At 35.1% G+C, this 21,304-nt stretch overlaps 1 protein-coding gene across 4 annotated transcripts; it reads right to left on the bottom strand.

The window, feature by feature from the left end:
• Positions 1 to 4,651: 4,651 nt before the first annotated feature.
• LOC117320976 (inhibitor of nuclear factor kappa-B kinase subunit epsilon-like) lies at positions 4,652 to 20,448 on the bottom strand. 4 transcript variants are annotated; one of them, XM_033875462.1, is made up of 6 exons: positions 20,332 to 20,448; positions 7,513 to 7,656; positions 6,934 to 7,053; positions 6,136 to 6,276; positions 5,164 to 5,290; positions 4,652 to 4,779 (listed from the first exon to the last, which is right to left on the bottom strand). In XM_033875462.1, exons 3-6 carry the CDS (start codon positions 7,051 to 7,053, stop codon positions 4,685 to 4,687), a joined length of 483 nt encoding a protein of 160 aa, XP_033731353.1. In that variant the 5' UTR covers positions 7,513 to 7,656; positions 20,332 to 20,448; the 3' UTR covers positions 4,652 to 4,684. The 4 variants fall into 4 exon arrangements, with proteins under 4 accessions (XP_033731353.1, XP_033731355.1, XP_033731351.1 ...); XM_033875464.1 differs by lacking the exon at positions 20,332 to 20,448 and adding an exon at positions 8,852 to 8,936; XM_033875460.1 differs by lacking the exon at positions 20,332 to 20,448 and adding an exon at positions 8,748 to 8,914.
• Between the last annotated feature and the right edge of the window lie 856 nt (positions 20,449 to 21,304).

The following is a 21,304-nucleotide window of genomic DNA, read 5'->3' as shown; positions in this document are numbered from 1 at the left end:
TACATTATATGCTTCGGAGAGACAGCACTATAAAGTCTGTATCAGTTCCGACCTATCACAAAAAGTCCAAGAAGTTTATACCACAGCCTCCCCATGGACCCAAACATTTATAACATCCATGCAGTTCCCACGCAGGGGAGGCTGTCCATACATGACCATACATGCATAGCTGTTGATAGGATGTTAAACAATACCCCAGCAGACCATCCTAAAGAGTGAGTGTGTTGGCAAAAATGTTTGTTATATTGTTTTTTTATTTTGACCTCTTATCAAAGTCTGTGGGTACTACAGGCTGCATATGCCAACCTATTAACACATCGATCGTGTTAAAGTTACTGAGGTAGTTTTTATTTTATTTCGGATAGTTTCTAGTTGAATATGATAAATAACATGTTTTAAACATGTTATCTTCAACAGGAAGCATCGAATTGCATTTTAAACAAACGTCACAATCATAATTTGTACGACAATAGATGCCTTTCATCATCCACATTTGGAGAAATGATTATGTCAAAACTAAATACCACAGACACACATTTGTGGGTGAAAACATGACTTCTTTGAGATTTTAAAAACGGACATCCTGTAGACAAAGAGGAAAACCACCTATGAATCAGATATGATATAAACTCAGTGAAATGACCACAAAACATTATACAAATGAGAAACTGATAAGACAAATTTTCATTACGTTATAAAATTTCATCCTATAACCTAGTCACGATTGAATATTTAAAGAGCATAGTTTTACACTCTACCTTTTCTGCAGACTAATTATGTAACTTTTCAACATATGGATGAAAATGTACTATTCTGGTATAAGTTACAGGACTAACTGTATTTATCCAATAAATCCAAGGGGACCAACACATTACAGTGACTCTGGTATCTTATACTGAATTTGAAACAATATGGTGATCTTATTACCTGGTATCCGTGGGCTTTTATTGTTGGATAAATACGGTATGTAAATTACTGCACACATGTATACCGGATGGACAACTTCTTTGTAGTTGTGAAGTCAAGCGTAACGATGATCTAGTAAACGATCCCTCTCTGCACTTAAACAGGGATGAACAACTTCACAGTTATGAAGTCATGATGCACATAGTCACAAAGTATTATCAATGTCTAGACTGCAAATTTCCTGGTTGGTGCACAACCGTTCTCATGAACCTAAACATTCCACAACATTCTGCACTTATTAACACAACTTTCATATGACAACTATACCAACAGTCATCATCTCTTCACTAATTGGATCTGCTCATTTCCATGAGGCAGTTGGTACAGTGCTGGGTACAGCTGTTAATTATGCTCCTGGTCCCAACGAATACACCACCGAAGATGTAGTTAGGAATTAGTGTATTGGTTTGAGATTTACACACATGACACAATACAGGAGCTCACACTTGCATTTAATTTTAGACTAGATGTAATCTTGTTCCTTGTTTAGTTTTGACTTGAGCAAGGCATCAATACGCATCGACATTATCTTTATACACAGAGTCTTGCTCAGGTCATCAATGATAATCATTTTGACTTTAAGGGTATGAATGTAACTTTACTTGAAGGTGACCTGGACTTCAGATGTCTAGACGAACACGAAACCAATTGAGCTACCGGACCTCCACAAGGTCATGTCAAGATGTAACTGTATCAAGGTTGATATCTTATACCATAACCAATGTATTGATGTTTAAAAATAGTTTGATACAGAGGTCAAAGTCCTAAATATTCATTTAATAAAATTCATTTTAAAATGTTGATAAAATGACTTAAAATACTATTTATTTACAACAATATTAATGGAACTTCTAACAAATTTCCACAAAACTGCAAACATATCTAAATTAAATGTAATATTCTAAGATTTTAAGTTTTTTTCCACCCATTACAGATAAGTCCTTTTTATCTCTGTTTGCAAAACTATTGAATTTTGAAGGAGAGTTTATCCATTATTACATTGTGGGAAAAATAACATGGCCCATTATCGATCTCAAAAACCTGAAAAAAGGACAAATTTTCTTGTTAAAGGTCTTTTGTTTCTATTCTGTGCACTATATATAGATCCTTTGTGCTTAATGCATAGTAAAACTTGTTTCTATGAACCTCTGTGCGTCATTCAAGACAATCCCTGCTGCACTTCCTGGCCACACCTACCATTTACTGACACAATATTGAATATTTTCACCTTTCAGTGTGTACAATTACGCACATAATATCTTTAATTTAACATGGCTTACGTACGTGTTCTATGAAAGGTATCGGGCCCATATTGACGTCACTTTAAAGCAGTCATATCGCCCACATAATATTATATCCGGTAATTATCAAATTTCACATACAAAATGTATATGTTAATTCATTTTGCCTCCATATGTCAATTTCTTTCTTCACCTACTTTATTTGGACAGTGTATTGTCCAGCTTGACCAGGAAAATACTATCCTATAAATAGGCCTGTCTTAAAGCTATAGTTAAAAGAGACACAATAATTATTTAAAGGCAGGTGACACTAAACACGACCAAATAATGTGTGAAAATTACACACCAGTGCCGGGAAAGATTCTAGTACCCAGACTGTGAATTTTATTTTCATTTCAACAATGACTTTGTCAACAATCAAATATTTTCTTTAGTTTTATAGGAAGTTTGAGATAAAAAAAAACATAAGTTCATATGGTTCAGTTATAAAGAAAGCAAAACAGGACATAATGAACAAAAAGTAGCCAGGCTTTCCTCCACAAGTACTAATTATAAATATAAGTATGCAGGGTATTGAGTAGAGTGAAGACTTCTCCATTTCTTCTTTGATAACATTCCCACAATTTATTTTACCCCCTGAAGATATCTTGGGATATTGTTTACATTTTCTCTATAATACTATTTATGGCAGACTGTTACTGTTACACCGTTTTTCTTTGGCTATTTTTTGTTCACATCAGAACATAAGATTTTCTACTGCATTATGGGATTCGGGAGCATATATGGGTGCCTGTTATTGCATGTTATATCTTCATCCAGATCAGTCATGAATTTAAATCTATATTTATGTAACTTTATATTTTTCAGAACCAGCATTTTGTGAGACTTAATTTTGGACATAGACAATCTTCAATTTGCACTTTGTTCAATTTAATCTGAAAATTGTTATTTGTTTCGGTTGTGACCACCTTTAACACTTCGAGCAGAGAGCAGTAATGACATAGGAACAACTTTTAAAGACTTGCATGTCTGACAGACCTTTGTCAGGGCTGATCCCAAACCCTTCAACTCTTGGACCTATGCTCATCGATACGGCCAGAAATGATGCACTGTCTCAAAAAGGAATTAAAAAAAGACATATACAGTAGCTAGAAAAAAAGGAGGTTAAGAAAAAGAGTGAAGTAGTGTTTAGGAGGAATGAATTGAAGTTTGGTCTCTTTCGTGTCCCCATGTTAAAAAGTTCATACTTGTTACTGCTTCACAGGGATATTGATAAGGGGGCATTAAAAAGGTTTCACAACAACTTCCACTTTTTTTTTTTTTTTAAGTATGCGAGAAAAATAATCAAACATGGGCCTGTAGGACGTGCTGGCCAGCCAAACTCTTACACGAGAGTTGAGATATCCCTGACCACAGAACAGGCCCATGTAAGATTCTATTAATCCAAACTTCTGTAGAGGGTTCAATAGTGCCATCATAGAGTATATAGTGGTAACAGCAGGCATATGTTTCCCTCAATCCCTAAAGTACATTTCCATTCCATCACTGAAGCTATCAAGGTCCAATAGCTTAGGCAAATTGTAGTGACACCACATCATTTAAATTCAAGTGTGTGAAGCCAGGGAATGGATAACCTTATAATATCACCTCTATTTTAATTTTCTTTTCAAGGCTATGTAATATAATATATACTATATACATTCAACAGCCACTGCCCCTTCCTGAAATCTGAGAACGCAATACATGTACTCTACTTTTTACATAGGATATATTTATATTGCACATTTAGCAGCATTAAATAATTCTTATTTTCAAGATTTAAAGGTATAAGGGTCACCTGCCCACCCATGTGGCTTTTCTTTGGGTATTCCCATTCCCTCCCACAGTAAGACCCCTCACGCACGTCATCCATGCTAACAAGACTGAACAAATAGAAGTTGGCATCACTTGTTTCGCGATTGTTGTAAAATAAATAAATTTTATATCATATCAATTTTGTACAAAGGAATCCACAAAAATAAATAATGGCCAGCTGAATATACAACAACAGAAAGATTGTAAGACAGCAACTAAGATTGACCAGAAAGGCAGTCACAACCAACCACTGTTAATATAATGTTTGAAATAAGCCCAAGGCTACTCTACCATGTACAACCCAATTTTCAGATACTTGAACCTTAATCTGACCTGATAAAACATTTCCCAACAAGTATTCCATCACCATCGTTAAGGCATCCAGCTCTACAAATTCTAAATTAGAATTTTCTATTTTGAATTACAATCCCCTTGATCTCTGACCTGTCAGAAGACCTCAAATGCAATCAAAAGAAAGGACAGTCCGACTTTGAAAAAAGGAAGCTCAATTAGGCCATGCTATCACGTGGAAAGCTTTGTTTTACATTCAACATTGAATACTTAGAAGCCAAGACACTTTGATGAGAAATATCTATGTGTTAATGATATAACAAAAATCATCCCTACCTGCCATCGTCATCAATGAATTTCATGATGTTGCCTGGTTTGATGTCGCGATGTATGATTCCGTTTTGTTTAAGATAGTGCATGCCGTGAGCTGAAACATAATGAACCATTGTACTTAAAAACTAAAAATATCTTCTGATATGAAAACATTTCACAGCTGCAGTAACTTAATGAACTTTAAATATCTTTAAAATTTTAAGATGACCTTCAAATCTGACCGGTATCTTAATCTTAATCCTAGAAAACCTTGATGATTTCTATGGCCTTCAGTAGATCTTTATGAGTATGTGTTTGATTTGCATTGCTGACAAATAAACCTTGAGGCTCAAAACATTAGCAGCTGTCTGCCATTATTAATAAATGCTATAAGGAAATTCACACAACAGTCTGCTTATAACTTTTTCCTAGGGACCATGAAAAACTCACCGATACTCTCTACTTTTACACTAACTGTCTTGATGTAAGTAATACTTACCAATATCACTAAGGACTCGCAGAAATTCTTCTTCAGGAAATCCAAAAGCATTTTCAGGTTTATCAAGTTGTGTAAAGACACTTCCTGCACGGCAATACTCCATACCCAACACATGAATTCCTGAGGACTGTAATATCAACACAAAAAAATATCTAAATCACGTGTTTGTATTGCTTTATATCTAAATGTTTTGTTAGTGTAAATATCAACACACAAAAAATATCTAAATGTATTGTTTGTGTAAATATTACCACAAAAAAATTATCTTGATGTATTGTAATTCCCAAAAATCTATCTCAATGCCTATCTAATGACAGAAAAGGAAAATGGCAAAAATTAATAAAAAAAATCCAACCTACACGACATGCATACATTATCAGACTTTTTTTCTTTAAAAATAAAAAAAGACATATATCAATTACAATGGTCCATCAGTCAGACTTTTGCTTTATTTTAACCATGTCCAATTAAAAAGATATTTTACTATAAATTTTAGGAAGCACATCATTTGCTTTAAACATTAGAATCGTTTTGATTTTAATCATTTTCCCCTTTTACAACTAAAGCTTTTGAGTATAGAATTAAATTTTTGTTTCTTAATTATGATGTTTGTTACAGACATTGAACTTTGTAGGGATTGTGAAGCACACATACTTATATAATACGTACATATTACACTATTTTATTGTCCATTGTTTTATTGTCCATTGTAAAATCATTGACCTTTACACGCATTTACTGAATATATATATTGGCCTCTTATATAATTGCAACGTATATAATTATATATAAGTATCACATGATCTTGAGTTTTAAAATCTAAAAAAAAAAAAAGGTTTGTCCGACAGGCAGAAACAGACTATTAGAGAACATTATATATAACTACTGTAACATTCAGTGCTAATTATCAATTAATAATGTGTGTGAAACATAAAGTTTATCTGTTTAGAATTGTGTTTTACCATAACTTACATCAACATCAATTCCAAAGATGCGTATGACATTTTTGTGATTTAGACTTGTAACAATATCCAACTCTCTCCTGGGTACTGATGAATGATGGAATGTGACGCGATCGTGAAATACTTTAACAGCACATCCTTCGCCATTATCCTGAAAAATTTAGAACAAAAAATAATCAAACATTACCAACCAGTAACTATCCTCAACACCTCAAAACATATCTGTATTCAAAGGATGTTACAGTTCACTCTATTTATTCTGCATGCATTAAATATTGTGTGCATTGCTAGAGGTAAGCAAAAAAAAAAAATATATATATATATATATATATACCAAATTTCATTTTTTTTAAATATATTTAAGGAAGAAATTATATCAACTTTTATTGCATTTTTGGCAGTGAAATATAGAAATTTATCAAACTAATAAAACTTATATTTTCACTGCCTTGTGTGGCAGTATAACTCTCTACCTTTTCATGTTCAATCATTAATCAAACTACAATCCAGTTTCCTGGGCGAAATGTGAATGTGTTAATTACCGATGTGCCATCAGAATACCCGCAATGCTATTTGAGTATATGTTACGTCATCACGCTGAATAAGTGAATTTTGTCCAACTAAGGAGGTGGCAAGTGTTGATAATATTAAATCAAATTTTTAAAATTTGGTTGTTACTACTGGAGTGAAAAACTTGTCACATAATCAAATGATCAGAAGTCTGTTTCAAGGATCAGTCAACATTTTCTTTCTAAAGACAACATTTTTTTGAGAAGTAATAATTGCACATTAATTCCAGTCTACCAACCTTTCGAACAGCCTTGTGTACAACAGCTGTTGCACCACGCCCTAATATTTCTTCCACGCTCCATAAATAGTGGTCAGAGGATTTCCAGGACAACGAGTTACTTTTATAGCCATGGGACATCTGTATAAAAAAATAACCATCATGCAACACGTTTATATTGATAAAAAAAATCGGTGTATTCATTGCTGGCCATGTTGAATATCGGATCTTTCTTAAAATTAGTTTTCATTGGCTGACAGTGATTGTTACATAGTCTTTTTCAGGCAACATAGGAAATGTATAAGGCTACTAGATTTTATCACATCATATTGCAATTGTATTTCTATTTATAATATATTACCATACTAACACAACAATAATAAATATGTCATAAGTCACTTAAGATTATCTAATGTACTTGACCACTTACAGGGATCACTTTTGGCAGAGATTTGGGGATTTTTACCCATGTTTTTCAAAAAAATCTCATTAAAAATTCAAAATTGTACCTCTTTATACAGACAAATCTCATAGGAATTTTGCTAATCTCATAAAATCTCCCATAGGTTTTAAGGGCCAGAGTTATATCCCTGCACTTACCAATAACCATCTGATGAAATATTGGCAGAAATTGAGGAGGGAATATATGTTTGGCAAGAACTTGGCAGCGTCCTTCCTTACGCCACCAATGCCATTCCGACTATGTGACCATCTTGCTTGTTATTCTTCATTAATCATATATATCTAAAATAAAAAGTGAACCAACAAAATTAATTGCACCCAAGAAAAGGACCCACAGGGATCAATCTAGAATTTAGGGTAAACTACCCTTTTTGGACCATAGGGGAAAATTCAGTTTTTTGCTTTAAAAACACATTTTCGAAGTAAAAACAGCAAATTGTTAATTAGGAAAGCAAATCTAGAGTATTTGGGAATATTATTGCCATAAAAATGAGGAAAAATACAATATTTCAGTGAATTTAACAGAAATCTGAGGGGGGAAATGGAACAAAATCCTGAGGGGAAACTACCCATAAACTGTTTGACTGGCCGATTTCAACAAAAGTTTATAAGCAGAAAGATATTGGTCTCAATTTCATTTTCATAGCAATACCATTCATTTCTGTTGCAGTGTATATGGTACATGAATATTCAAAAGTTATTTACTATACATGAATTTTTGCAACAACATTTTTGATGTAGATTTTGAACAAACCAAACATCATTAAAATACAACCACGAATGAAGTCAGGGCGAGTGATTGTAACTAAAAAGAAATTATATTAAAAAAGACTTTTGATCCGAAAGTGTACAAGTAGAACAGCATTAATCTTCCCTGTAAACTTTGATAAAATGTAAACATCACGTTTTCATGGGGCCGCCATATTGGAATCAGAATGAAGCATAGAGTACGGTTAGAAAACGTGTGTTAGGACTTAAGACTTTAAGCCAACCTATCAATATTTTAGATAGTATTGTAAGCGAATCATCATCCATATTTTAAACACAGGGATTGTGATGAGCCGTGCCTTTCTTCTTCCGTTAATTAGGAAATACACTTTTAGGAAAGAGCATGTTCTTGTTAGGCTAGTACATTAGTAATTCATCCTTTGCATGAATAATTCTATTTCCTGAATATTTTCCTCACTTCCTGCGTTTCAACAAGTAAATGTCAGAAGCACTAAAATGAAAGCATATATTTAAACATTCCATTAACCCAGAAAAATACCATTCAGAACAAAAATTGGATTCTATCTCAACAATAAGTAAGCCTAACGTTAGGCATATTTCAATGTTAGTTAACAGTTACGCCCCTTTGTTTAAGGCATACCTACCACATGCACCTTATACTACATCTACTAGAATCACATACAATTTCTTTTAGGAAGACTTTTTGGCTATTGTATAGTCTATGCTAAAATACGGATAGACTAATTACTTCTTCTACTCTCATGACAGTCTTGTTCGGTCACCAAACAAGGCCATTAAGCCTACCGGTAGGGTATAGTCTCGATCAACCAGACGCTTAATCACGGTTAGAACATGTACAGGGGCCTCTTCGTTTTTTTAATGTAATAGAACTATATTTCAGATATAACATTTGTTTGTAGTAATGTTTTGGTTTCCTTTTACAGCAGAGCTTAATGACAATAAATCCACACATATGATACAAAATATGCATAGACTGGCCGGATAACCTTCTCTTACGCAAGACTTAACTTAAAAGATCCCACGTAGGCCGACAATAATGTATGGATCTTGCATTTTGGCGCCCACATTGAATAATTGAATTGGTTGAAATTATAGGGTAGGTAATACTGATCGATATATCTACTTTTCCTTTCTTTCTTCTCTTCCTTTTAATCATTTAATAGGAAGAAAACAAATGAAATCTTAGAGGGATCTAAGAACTTAAATTTTAAATGTAAAAAATCAAAGATTGCCGCCTGTCAGCCATTTTGTTTTCAAATCAAACTTAAAATCTAAAATTAAATGGACACACCTAGGCTATAGGGACCAAGAGTAACATAGACATCAAGTTTGAGAAACATAATTCCAGTACTTCTGAAGAAATAGTGATTAAAAAAATCCAAGATTGCCACCTAGCTGTCGCCAATTTTGTTTTCCAAGTTTTTCTATCAGTCTCCAAATGCAATACCCACAACTAGACACCAGGATGAACCACAAAACAAGATTTAAGAAAGATCCACGAAGAACTTTATGAGAAATCGTGATAAAAACCTTTAACCGTCAAATTTCAAAATGGTTGCCTAACAGCCATCTTACTTTAGATCATTTTCCTAAGTAAACATGCACAACTAGGAACCAAAAGGGTTACCAAACACATTTCATCACAGATACATGCCTATATACAAATATCATTTAAGTATAAAGAAACCTCCGCCCCTTTTTACCTCACCAAAGAAAGTTGCATTTTCGGTACCCATCGGCTGTCAAGCTATCAAAATACCATCTGAGAGAGTAACACGAATGGACGCAACTCAGATAGATCAGAATGTGAATAATTAAATAAGTATTTATATAATAATCCGAATTTTTATGTTAATGACCGAAGCGACTAAACAACAACTGTTCTGAATAAATATTGACAAAAGTAGATGATCGGACAACACGGGAACATTGTACGATGTTTACTTGCCGAAATATACGCAATTTAATTCCAATCCAAACCGCCACACAGCTTTAGGTCGCCATCTTTGCTTAAATCAAAGCATCTGTGCATTTGAAACTTCGGTTGATTTTAAGTGGTAATTTAGATTTCCCAATAAATTCGCGGGAAATAAATTTGATGACGTAACCGGAAGCCCACATGCTATTAGAACGTGACCCGGAAAACATGCATGACGATAATAAAAACAGAAGATCATTGAATATTATTCCAGATTATTTTCGTATTTTTTGAGACACAAATGTGCTAAATTACAAAGGAAGGTAACATTGATTTTGTTAATAGCTATCGTATCAAGTAAAACGAACAGTTATTGCGAAAATAGCAGCATTTGCTTTACCTAGTTGGTCTAGACCTACTTTCGTTTTACAGTTTACAGATATGGTCGTATAAAAAAATCATCTTCTCAACCATAGTCGATCTAATTGCTTATCCGCGGGATTTTTCAATTCAGAATATTTGTACTTCTCATGTACAGTGCATCTTTGTTTAAAATTGACTGGTCTGCAGGTCTGATTTGATTCCTTCAGCAGACCCTGACCACAGGGCCACGTTACTATCTTTATCCTTTTGTAAACACCTCATAATAAATGTATCAACGGCAGAATCATCTGGATTACTACAATTTTTACCTTTTAAATACTTTAATATATAAATACTTCTTACCAGTTAGCTTGTAATAATAATAATAATAATAAAACTTTATTTCACGAGGGTTACATATTTAGTACAGTACTAATCTTACATATGGCCCTCACATAAAACATGAAGAAAACAAAAACATTCATTTTGACAGCAATACAAACATCGTAACTTTTTTGTCAATATTTCCTTCACACATTCACTCACTCACACAAACACGTCTAATTAAAAATCAAAACATATTAACAATTATTTGTTAATCATTTACAAAAATACTAGAGCGACAGTAGCATGTGGAATGTTGACAATATATTCTAGTTTGATCATGTAAATAAATTAAAAATCAATTTGTTAGATACATTGTTAAAAAGTGTTTTTTAACGTTCTTTTTGAAGACAAATAGTGATGTCACAGTTTTTAAGGAATCAGTCTGAAACCATCAGTTTGTCTGATCTACTTTTGTTTTCCACATTATCTTGCATTTAAAGATAGATGTTGACATAAGTAATCTTACACAGTACGTTCTGATATTCACTAGACAAGCAAACAAAGATAAATTATCCATTTTCCCTCCAACACAATCTCATAGAAGTTGTGAGTCTAGTCCTGATTGATATAAACCCCCTCCCTCCATCCAGACTTCCATCACCTCCAACAGTTGTGTGGTACAAGATCTACCTGCCGAGTTTGTCTGTGGTGAATAAGCTGTTGTTGCTGTTCATGTGACCTTGATTCTTTGATAGAGAAGCTAACTAAGCTAGAGATCTTAGAGGGATCTTGGCGCCACCCATTGTATGACTTATTTCTAAGTCAGCCTGATCTTCTCTCTGCTTTTCCCTCCTTTCTTCTTTCCCTCTTAATAATCTGATAACAAGAACAAGTGGAACATATACATGTGAAGTTTGAGTCATATCCCTCCCGTTCTTTTCAAGAAATAGCTATAACAAACTTCAATAATCAAAATCTAAGATGCCCGACTGCCGAATATCTTTTTTATCAAAAAAAATCAGGGGGCTGGAGGGGCGGGCCCAATAAGTACGTATGACTAGTAGCGATTAAAAAGACTTACATCTATTTCCCCTATTTAGCCCCGCCCTTCTGACCAAGGGGATCAGTGTCACCAATTATGCAAAATCTGTTCCCTTCCCCCATGGATAAATCTGTATAAACTATATAACTGTATGACTAGTAGCGATTAAAGACATTACCTCTATTTCCCCTATTGGGCCCCGCCCCTCTGGCCCCTTGGGGGTCTGTGTCACCCTTTATGCAAAATTTGTTTCCCTTCCCCCAAGGATGTCTCTGTCTGAATTGACTTCAAATCCATTCATAACTTTATGACTAGTAGCGATTTAAAAGAAATACTTCTATTTCTCTAACGGACCGCTCCTTTGGCCCCTTTGGGGTCAGACTTGCCATTTATGCAAAACCTGTTCCCCTCATTACGAATATGTTTTCCTGAAATTTGGTATCCATAGATAATTTCTTTGCATCCAAGTTTTTGTGTAAATAAAGTAGTAGACCACTACCGGTATTTTTTTAATGTTTATTGTGAACTTTGTACTTGTATTCCCCCGAGTTTGAAACCTCCTCTATCTGATTCGGTTTTTTGGCGTGATTTAAATTATACAGTCTTTTTTCTTCTCCTCTTTCTGCCTTTGTTAAGTCGTTTACTATCCTGACTTACTTGAATTTTACCGAGTCTTTAATGTTTTGCACATTTTTGAAGATCTTTCCTTTTCCCTCCTTTTCCTTGAAACACACTAGTAGAGGTCTGTTGTTCACTTCATCCTCGTTGTGTTTCACGCGACTAATTGACACATTATATTTATTTATCTCATTGATGGCTGCTATACCCACCACTAGTGTTGTGTCATATTTTATCCTTTCCTGTTTTTCACTGTTCTCAATTTCCTCTTTGCCATAAATCACCACAGTGTTCTCTCTGACTTTCCTTTGGTTTATTTCATCCATTAATGACGACATGTCACTGATTCTGCCCGCTACTCCACTGTTATCGTATTCTTCCGCAATGTCTTCTTTATTTTTGATAAATTCCTCTTGGATGATCTCTTTAACCTTCCTTTCGTTACGTATAGATTTTCCCTTCCCTATCTCCTTCCTGACAATCTTTTTCACCACTTTGATTTCACATTCGTTTCTTATCTGACTTTCCAGTTTCCCAATACGCTCTTCACATTCCATCATGATTTCGTTACACTTTCCCTCTATTTTGAGATGGTGTTTCGATGCTTTTTAAAAATATTTTTTTCCCTACACGGTTCACAAAACCACATATATTCTTTTCCTTTTGTAAATATATCATATTCCTCGTCTGTTTTGTTGAAACATCACATATAGAATCTTTCCGTGCACCTTTGGCATTCCCTTAATTTAGCGCAGGGGTCCCTGAATTCCTCGCTACATTTCACATATGTCCATAATCCATCCGCTTCTTGCTCCTCACAATCAAATATTTTTTTCTGGTTTCCAAATTTGTTGACAACGAATTGATCTTCGCTCGTATTTGCTCCTCACTTAGCAATTATATGTATGCCATCATTTCCATGTCTGCTACCACATTGCTCTCTCCTAAGATACTTCCCTTTACTATCACTCAATAAATATGTTCTCCTTCTGCTATCTCCAATAAATCTAACCATTTCCGAAGTTTTGTTTCAGACATCGCTGATAAAATGTCTGCCGTCCATTTTGGGTGAAAAAACGCCTGTATTTCCCTATTGTCTTTTTAAAAGAAAATATAGGTTGTAGCTGATCTTGAGACCACATTCTTCCTTTACTGAAATCTGTTTCTCTTTAGAAGCTTCGATGCCCCTTAATGGTTTAGAATTTTTCTCCACTTAATATATTGGATAACGAGTTTTTATCCAAATCCATAAAGAAAGTATGAGGAGTTATGTACTCAAACAATTATGGACAACATGTCAGACAGATAGTTAAAACTGATATACTGAATAACTTAAATAACTTCTCTAAAACATAAACGCCTGGAAATAACTCTCTGATGACAACATGCCTTAGTAATTCAAAATTTAACAAGGTCATAAAAACGAAAGAAAGAAAACAACAAACACAAACTCTTGAATTTGAACTTTGTTCATATCAAGTATGATTAATTTGATTTTTATGCATGAAGTTTGCATGGTCTGCTGATGCCATGGGAGATTCTCGACCGAAAGTGAATTGATGATGTCATGGTCACATGTCCGACCACGTGACTTTCCTTCAGATTTCTTTACCAAAGAAGCAACATAAGTTGTATGACACACCTGAGCCATGGTTGTTTCAAGGAAGTTCCGTCCCAGACGGCTAATTGTCGCCTCGATTGATTATCTCAAGAACAGCACATTGCTGACTTCATGCCTCACTGGTTACATGGATATCGATTTGAGACTCTACTAGCGACTGTCATTGCATAGATACAACCTGGTGAAAAAAATGTGTCATTTAGGCCTATTGCATCAGATTTAAGACAAGTCTGGACCTGCTTTGACATCGCGGGCCTCAGAAGCGCATGAATTGTTCAAACGATTCGTTGGAGTAATTTCATTTCACGGCGAATACCGTTTTAAGGTAAGTGTCGTAAAGAGGAATAGTAGTCCTTCATTAAAGATGCCAAAACATCAAAACGGTAGACACTTTAACAGTAGTTAATGATTATACACGACCGTCGTAAGGCGGGATTGCGTTTGAAGGTCATCAAACGTAATATTATTATGCTTGCTTCGATATATGGGAAAGTAATACTTATAGGTGATGCTTTCCCTTACGGAATTTCAATGCAAATCTTTCTCTTTTGTTCATATTTTGTCCAATCGTTTTATCGAATGTGAGTTTAAATGTTTGTTATGATGTCGACAGTCTCCCTTTTTCTAGAGTAGGTACTGTCCTTTGTTTTCTTTTTATTTCTTTTGTTTCGAAGAAGAAAAAAACAACAAAACAAAAACAAAAACAAAAACAAAAAAAAGGCCATCGCCCCTTATCTATTAAATTGTTATTGGCTTTATTTGCTACTTTGTCCCATTGTCTACGGAGTTTTTTTTAGTACAATCACGATAGTTTGTTATAATTTCAAAGTTACCACCCTTTGTGTTTTTGTGTGGGTCGAACTTCGCCAGTTCATTGTCGGTACTCACATGATCTGTCGATCTCGTATGTGCACTGGCACGAAGAATCTCGTATTAATGAATATTTCATGAATCAAATCCATTAATCTGATTGGTTCTGTGGAAAATGGCTACAAACAAAGCTCACCAATCAAAAACATCGCTTTAAACATGTAATTATGTTCTCTGGATCAGTCGATAAACTATGAATATTTATGTCAATGAAGGTTCTGAAGCCCGTGCTTCCACGGGTGAAACGAGTTAAACACAGAGAAGAATCTATAGGGCCGACGATGTTCTTGACTTAGAGACACTATATTTAGATGTATGTATTACAGGCTGTCAACTTTGCTCCTCACTAGTATTATTACCAATTGTTGTCCGTTTATAGTATATAGATATATATGCATTTGTAAAGGTTCATTTTAGTCCATATACCATTCACGTACATGTATATCCCGATTTCTAGTTTTTAGCTTACATAGCACGAAGTGCCAGTGAGCTTGGGGTTAATAAATGATCTAGGGGTCAGGCCCTGGAGTTAATAAGTGATCTAGGTGTCAAACCTTGGTTTCTTTTTTTCATTCTTGGTCAAAGGAACGTGTAAAGCCTATGACAAGCCAAGTTGTCATTTATTTACGGAGCAACGTTGATCCAGGATTTTACCAAACTATGTAAGACATCTTATATAATAAATGAGATATCTCATAAAAAGATATAATATATCTTATATAATATATAAGATATCTTATAATGGAAATTATATAATATATCTTATATAATTCGATTATAAGATAACTAGTCACGTTTTAAAACCGTGTTAAAACAAGCATACTGGGGTATTGCTAAAGCAATACATGCCCCCTACCGGCCCCCGCTAAAAATAGTAATCACACATGATCCAAAAACCCTGAAACTCAAACTTATTCTTCGTAGTTGACTTTTCGACCCCAAACTAAATTTCGTTCAGTATTAATCTCATAAGTAAACATTGTATGAAATTTCAACCATATCCATCAATTCCTTCTGAAGCTATCATCTGGAAATAAAAACACTGACGAAAACTATCTATTTTTATCAAAAGTGACCGTCGTATTTGACATTTCGACCCCAAACTCAATCCCACTCTGTTTTACCTCATGACCTAACGTAAATGAAGTTTCATTCTAATCCATCTATCTTTTCTCAAGTTATCATCTGGGAACTTATGGGGCGCCGTTTTACTATTTATTCCCATTTGGTGATATCATGTACCTATTCAAATAGGTGATATCACGAACTTTTTAAAGTGATATCACCTATTCGAATGAGTGATATCACCTATTCGTTTCATTAAGTGATATCACTCATTCGAATAGCTGATATCACCAATTCGAATCGGTAATATCACTCATTCGAATAGGTGATATCACTTAAGAATTTTATAAGTGATATCACCTATTAGAATTGGTGATATCACTTATTTGAAAAATGAATTGGCGCCCCAAAGGAACTAGCATCCGGACAGATAGACAGACGGATAGACGGAGACAAACACTATAGTCCCCTCCGGTTTCAACGACAGGGGACTGTAAACATAGACATAAACTTGAACTTCTTTTTAAGTTTGTCTGAATCATATTTAGATTTTACACATACAGGTGTACACCAACACACGTAGGGTTCCAACAATTGACGTACGTGAATCGAACGGAACTAGCTCCATGGTAGAGTTGTTATTTAATATACATGTATGTGACCAAAAAGTCTAAAATTTACACTTAGGAAAACAAAAACAAACTTATCAATACAAATTGACTTAGAAATACAAATTAATCATCGAATTGAAATTTAACATACCTATGTCTTTCGTGGCAGCATAGTACGGACAACGGTATTCAAGAGCAACTGGTAATAAAACGACAAACAACTACATTTTTTTCAAACAGATATGTTTATTCCAACTAACTTTAGTCAGAAGGTTTTCCATAACTGCGTTACATTTTCATGAATACATGATGGGGGTGTAAGTAGATATGGGACTGGCTCTCTGGGATGGGTCTGTAGAATAAGGTGTCTGTACATGTGCGCGCAAGGTCAGTTTACTATTTCCTGTGCAGACCACACACAAAAACCTAATGAATATGTATATCTATTTATATTACAATTATTTGTTGATATTGATAACTCATTTATCAATATTTATCAATATTTGTCAATCCACCTGTTTCCCCCACAACGGCTTGTCATACTATTTGGCATATACAATTTGTATTGTATTATGATGTAGTGTGTAATTGTATAGACATATTGTGTACACTAAAATTTAGGCGTGGCCTCCAGGACTTTCAAACTGACGTAGGTGCCCGTCTTTCGAACCGGTTATTTAGATCTTTGGCTATCTTTCAAACTCGAACTGACCATTGTGATCAGAGTCTGCCTTGACATTTATTCATGGATCAATGTTGATCCAGTAATCAACCAAATTATATAACATATCTTATATACTTTATGAGGTATCTTATACACTTTGTATAATTTATCTTATATATTGTTTTTACAAATTAAACAAATCAATCAAATAGAAAAAATTCAACGCAGAGCAGCACGATACGTACAAAACAGATACCACAACACAAGTTCAGTACAAGACATGATGGACAAACTCAACTGGCCCACACTTCAAACACGTAGACTCAAGACCAGACTCATACTTTTATACAAAATCATTCACCATCATGTCGCAATAGACCCACACGGCATCATGCACCCAGCTGACCCTAGGACAAGGCAAACACACCCCTACACCTTCAGACACCTATCTGCCACCAATGACACATATAAATACTCCTTTTTCCCACACACAATAACACAATGGAACCTCCTCCCGGTGGCAGCAGTACAATGCACTACACTAGAGATCTTCAAGGCACATATACACAATGCAGCCCTTGATGATCTCAAACACACACCATAAACACACCATCAAATGCTTTTATCTTATAGTTTCCACTAAAAAAAAATAAAAAAAAAACAAAACAAACCCTCTCACTGTACCCAAATCCCTGCACTTTTTTTAAAAGAGCATTCGCAACGCCTCCCATTAGCCGTAATCGTCATTTTTTGACGGAGGCCGAATGACAAAAGAAGAAGAAGAAGAAATACTTTCGTTTATTACCACGAGGATGTGACGTAACATTGGGAGAGGTAAGGCGGTATACAGGTGCAAGATCGGACTGTATTTCATTGAGTCTGTTACCCTCAATGTCCCGGATACATTACACAAATAATAAACTCTAATCTTCTGGTACTATTTTGTATTAGACTTGAAGATAAGCATAGACGTGTGCCTAGCTCAGAGGCTTACAATGGAACTGACTTGAAATACAAAGTTTACTCAATATACCATTTACAACACAAAGGAATCCCTAACGATTACAAAATGAAAATAGGCATGAAGAAAAGTTACGCTGTTCTTAATCCAAAATTAATTAACTATCATTATCTTACATCCACTGTGGTCACAAAGCTAGGTGTCCTGACAGCTATGCAATTTAGAACACTGGCTGCACTGGGATAGCCCGGGCAGCATCTAATTGTAAAGATAACCGCTACATCCATGAAATTGAAGTTGACCTCAGGGGTCAACTTTTACTCTTAACAGAGTCCATCACATCTCACTCCTAATCCACCCTCTATCTTTAAGATCATCAAATCTCACTTCTAATCCACCCTCTATCTTTAAGATCATCAAATCTCACTTCTAATCCACCCTCTTTCTATAAGATCATCACATCTCATTCCTAATCCACCCTCTATCTTTAAGATCATCACATCTCACTCCTAATCCACCCTCTATCTATAAGATCATCACATCTCACTCCTAATCCACCCTCTTTCTATAAGATCATCACATCTCACTCCTAATCCACCCTCTATCTTTAAGATCATCACATCTCACTCCTAATCCACCCTCTATCTTTAAGATCATCACATCTCATTCCTAATCCACCCTCTATCTTTAAGATCATCACATCTCACTCCTAATCCACCCTCTTTCTATAAGATCATCACATCTCACTTCTAATCCACCCTCTATCTATAAGATCATCACATCTCACTCCTAATCCACCCTCTTTCTATAAGATCATCACATCTCATTCCTAATCCACCCTCTATCTTTAAGATCATCACATCTCATTCCTAATCCACCCTCTTTCTATAAGATCATCACATCTCACTCCTAATCCACCCTCTATCTTTAAGATCATCACATCTCACTCCTAATCCACCCCTTTTCTCCAAAAGGGTGAATTATTCTCCTTGTTTCAGTTCGGACTGGCCTTCTTTTTCTATCGATATTCTGCATATCGAGTTCCATATTATATGTTCTCCAGTTGACAAACACATTTACTTTGAATTATGGTAGATATAAAGTATGCAACTCATTTACAGTAATTTATTCCGTTAATAATTTACACTTTTATTCCTAATCAGGACATCCAGTTTACCCTTGAATTTTAGTAATATCAGAAAGCAAATTACATGTATCTCAAAATTTGTAAAGGTCAACTCGAACATAGCCAAATCGACCTGTCTCTTTAATCCCAAGGGTTTGCTACCATTTTCTACGTTACAGATGATTACATAAGAAGTCATCATTATGCGGCAGCGTGTAGATTATTGAGTTCATATTAGTTTAAATTGTATTTTATTTGTGATTCAATACAACATGTAGTACAGCAACATAAATGAAAATGATCGGATTCAGAAACAAGTACAGTGTACTTATATTAATCTGTCTCCATATGAGTTCATATTAGATGATATTCTTTCAAGATAGTTTGGTTTGGTTTGGTTTATTTTGTTTAACGTCCTATTAACTGCTAAGGTCATTTAAGGACGGCCTCCCGTGCGTGCGACATGTATGCGTGTGTTGAGTGCGTATGTGTGTTTTGGGAGGCTGCGGTATGTTCGTGTTAAGTCTCCTTGTGATAGGCCGGAACTTTTGCCGAATTATAGTGGTACCTCACTGAAGCATACTGCCGAAGACACCTAGCAGCACACCCCACCCGGTCACATTATACTGACAACGGGCGAACCAGTCGTCCCACTCCAAATATGCTGAGCGCTAAGCAGGAGTAGCAACTACCATTTTTAAAGACTCTAGTATGTCTCGGCTAGGGGACAGAACCCAAAGCCTTCCTCACAGGGGCAAACGCTTATCAAAAGGCCAAAAGTGAGGCATTGTCAAGGGAGACATTAGGAAGAGAAAGTTGTTCAGAAAGAAGAGAAAAGATAAGACCCCAAATTTAGTCGCCTCTTACGATATCATGCAATGGGGGCAGCAGGTACAATTCTTACGCCCTACCTGCAGGGCAGTCTTCCAAGATAGAATAAAATAATGATTTCATGGAGATATCTTTCCTTTATTCATTTACATGTATAAACGTTTGCTATATTAACAACATGCATACTTACATTCTGATGAGTTTTAACTTTTTTCTTTGTTATGTATTTCTTGTGTCCTCTTCAAGGTGGAAAACATCGGTCATCTCTCTTTAATGAAACCGGACTCTATAAGATAAAACAGTAAGTGATACTATTTTCATAATACATAATGCATAGTGATATCATCATCATCATCGTCGTCGTCGTCGTCGTCGTCGTCGTCTTCTTCTTCTTCTTCTTCCTACAACATTATCCAGTGCGGCAGATATTACGTTATGCCATTGAAGAAAATTTCTGAGACTAATAACTTGTTTTGACAAAATTTTTGAAACTTGCAGAAAGTGCAAGTTTTTTTGGTTTACCCGATAATAATTGATTCTCCATTGTTTGTATGCTGAATGCGGCATTCTGATTGGTTGAGATCTTTTTCATACGAACAATGTGACGTCACAATACGGCCATTGATGTTGCATATTGAATCAAGACCCACTGCGTGCAACCCGAATGAAGCACGCTGCTTAGCAATAAGCACTGATCTTCAACTGGAAAGACAGGTATTAAAGCTGCATCTGTGAGACTATTGAGTTAATTGGAAACCAGAAGTTTAATATTCTTTGAACAGTGGATAATGAGTTAAATGTAAAATAAGTATAATTATATATGCATGCATACGGCACAATATAAGCATTGTTTTCCCTCTTCGGATCATTAATAACGGTAAGTAAAAAAAAAAAACAAAAAAAACGGATGTAATCGGTTTTTATTTTTACATTAACTTATTGAACTTAAGACCATTGTTATGTTATCTTTTGTAAACCGGTTTTGGGGTCAAAGGTCAAGTTCCGCCCGGTAGTCATTGCCCGTACCCCCGCATACATTTTCGATCAACTGCAAAACTGTCAACTATAATGGTTAGTATGTACACTACAGCTTATAATACACTTTGTAGATTGCTGTAGCGATAACATAAAGAGTTCGTCGTCGAACGTATACCACGACATGG

The sequence above is a fragment of the Pecten maximus genome, unplaced genomic scaffold, assembly GCF_902652985.1.
Source record: "Pecten maximus unplaced genomic scaffold, xPecMax1.1, whole genome shotgun sequence".
NCBI classification, from domain to species: Eukaryota; Metazoa; Mollusca; class Bivalvia; order Pectinida; family Pectinidae; genus Pecten; species Pecten maximus.
Note: the sequence above shows the minus strand (reverse complement) of the source record. Positions and strands in the feature narration are given on the sequence as shown.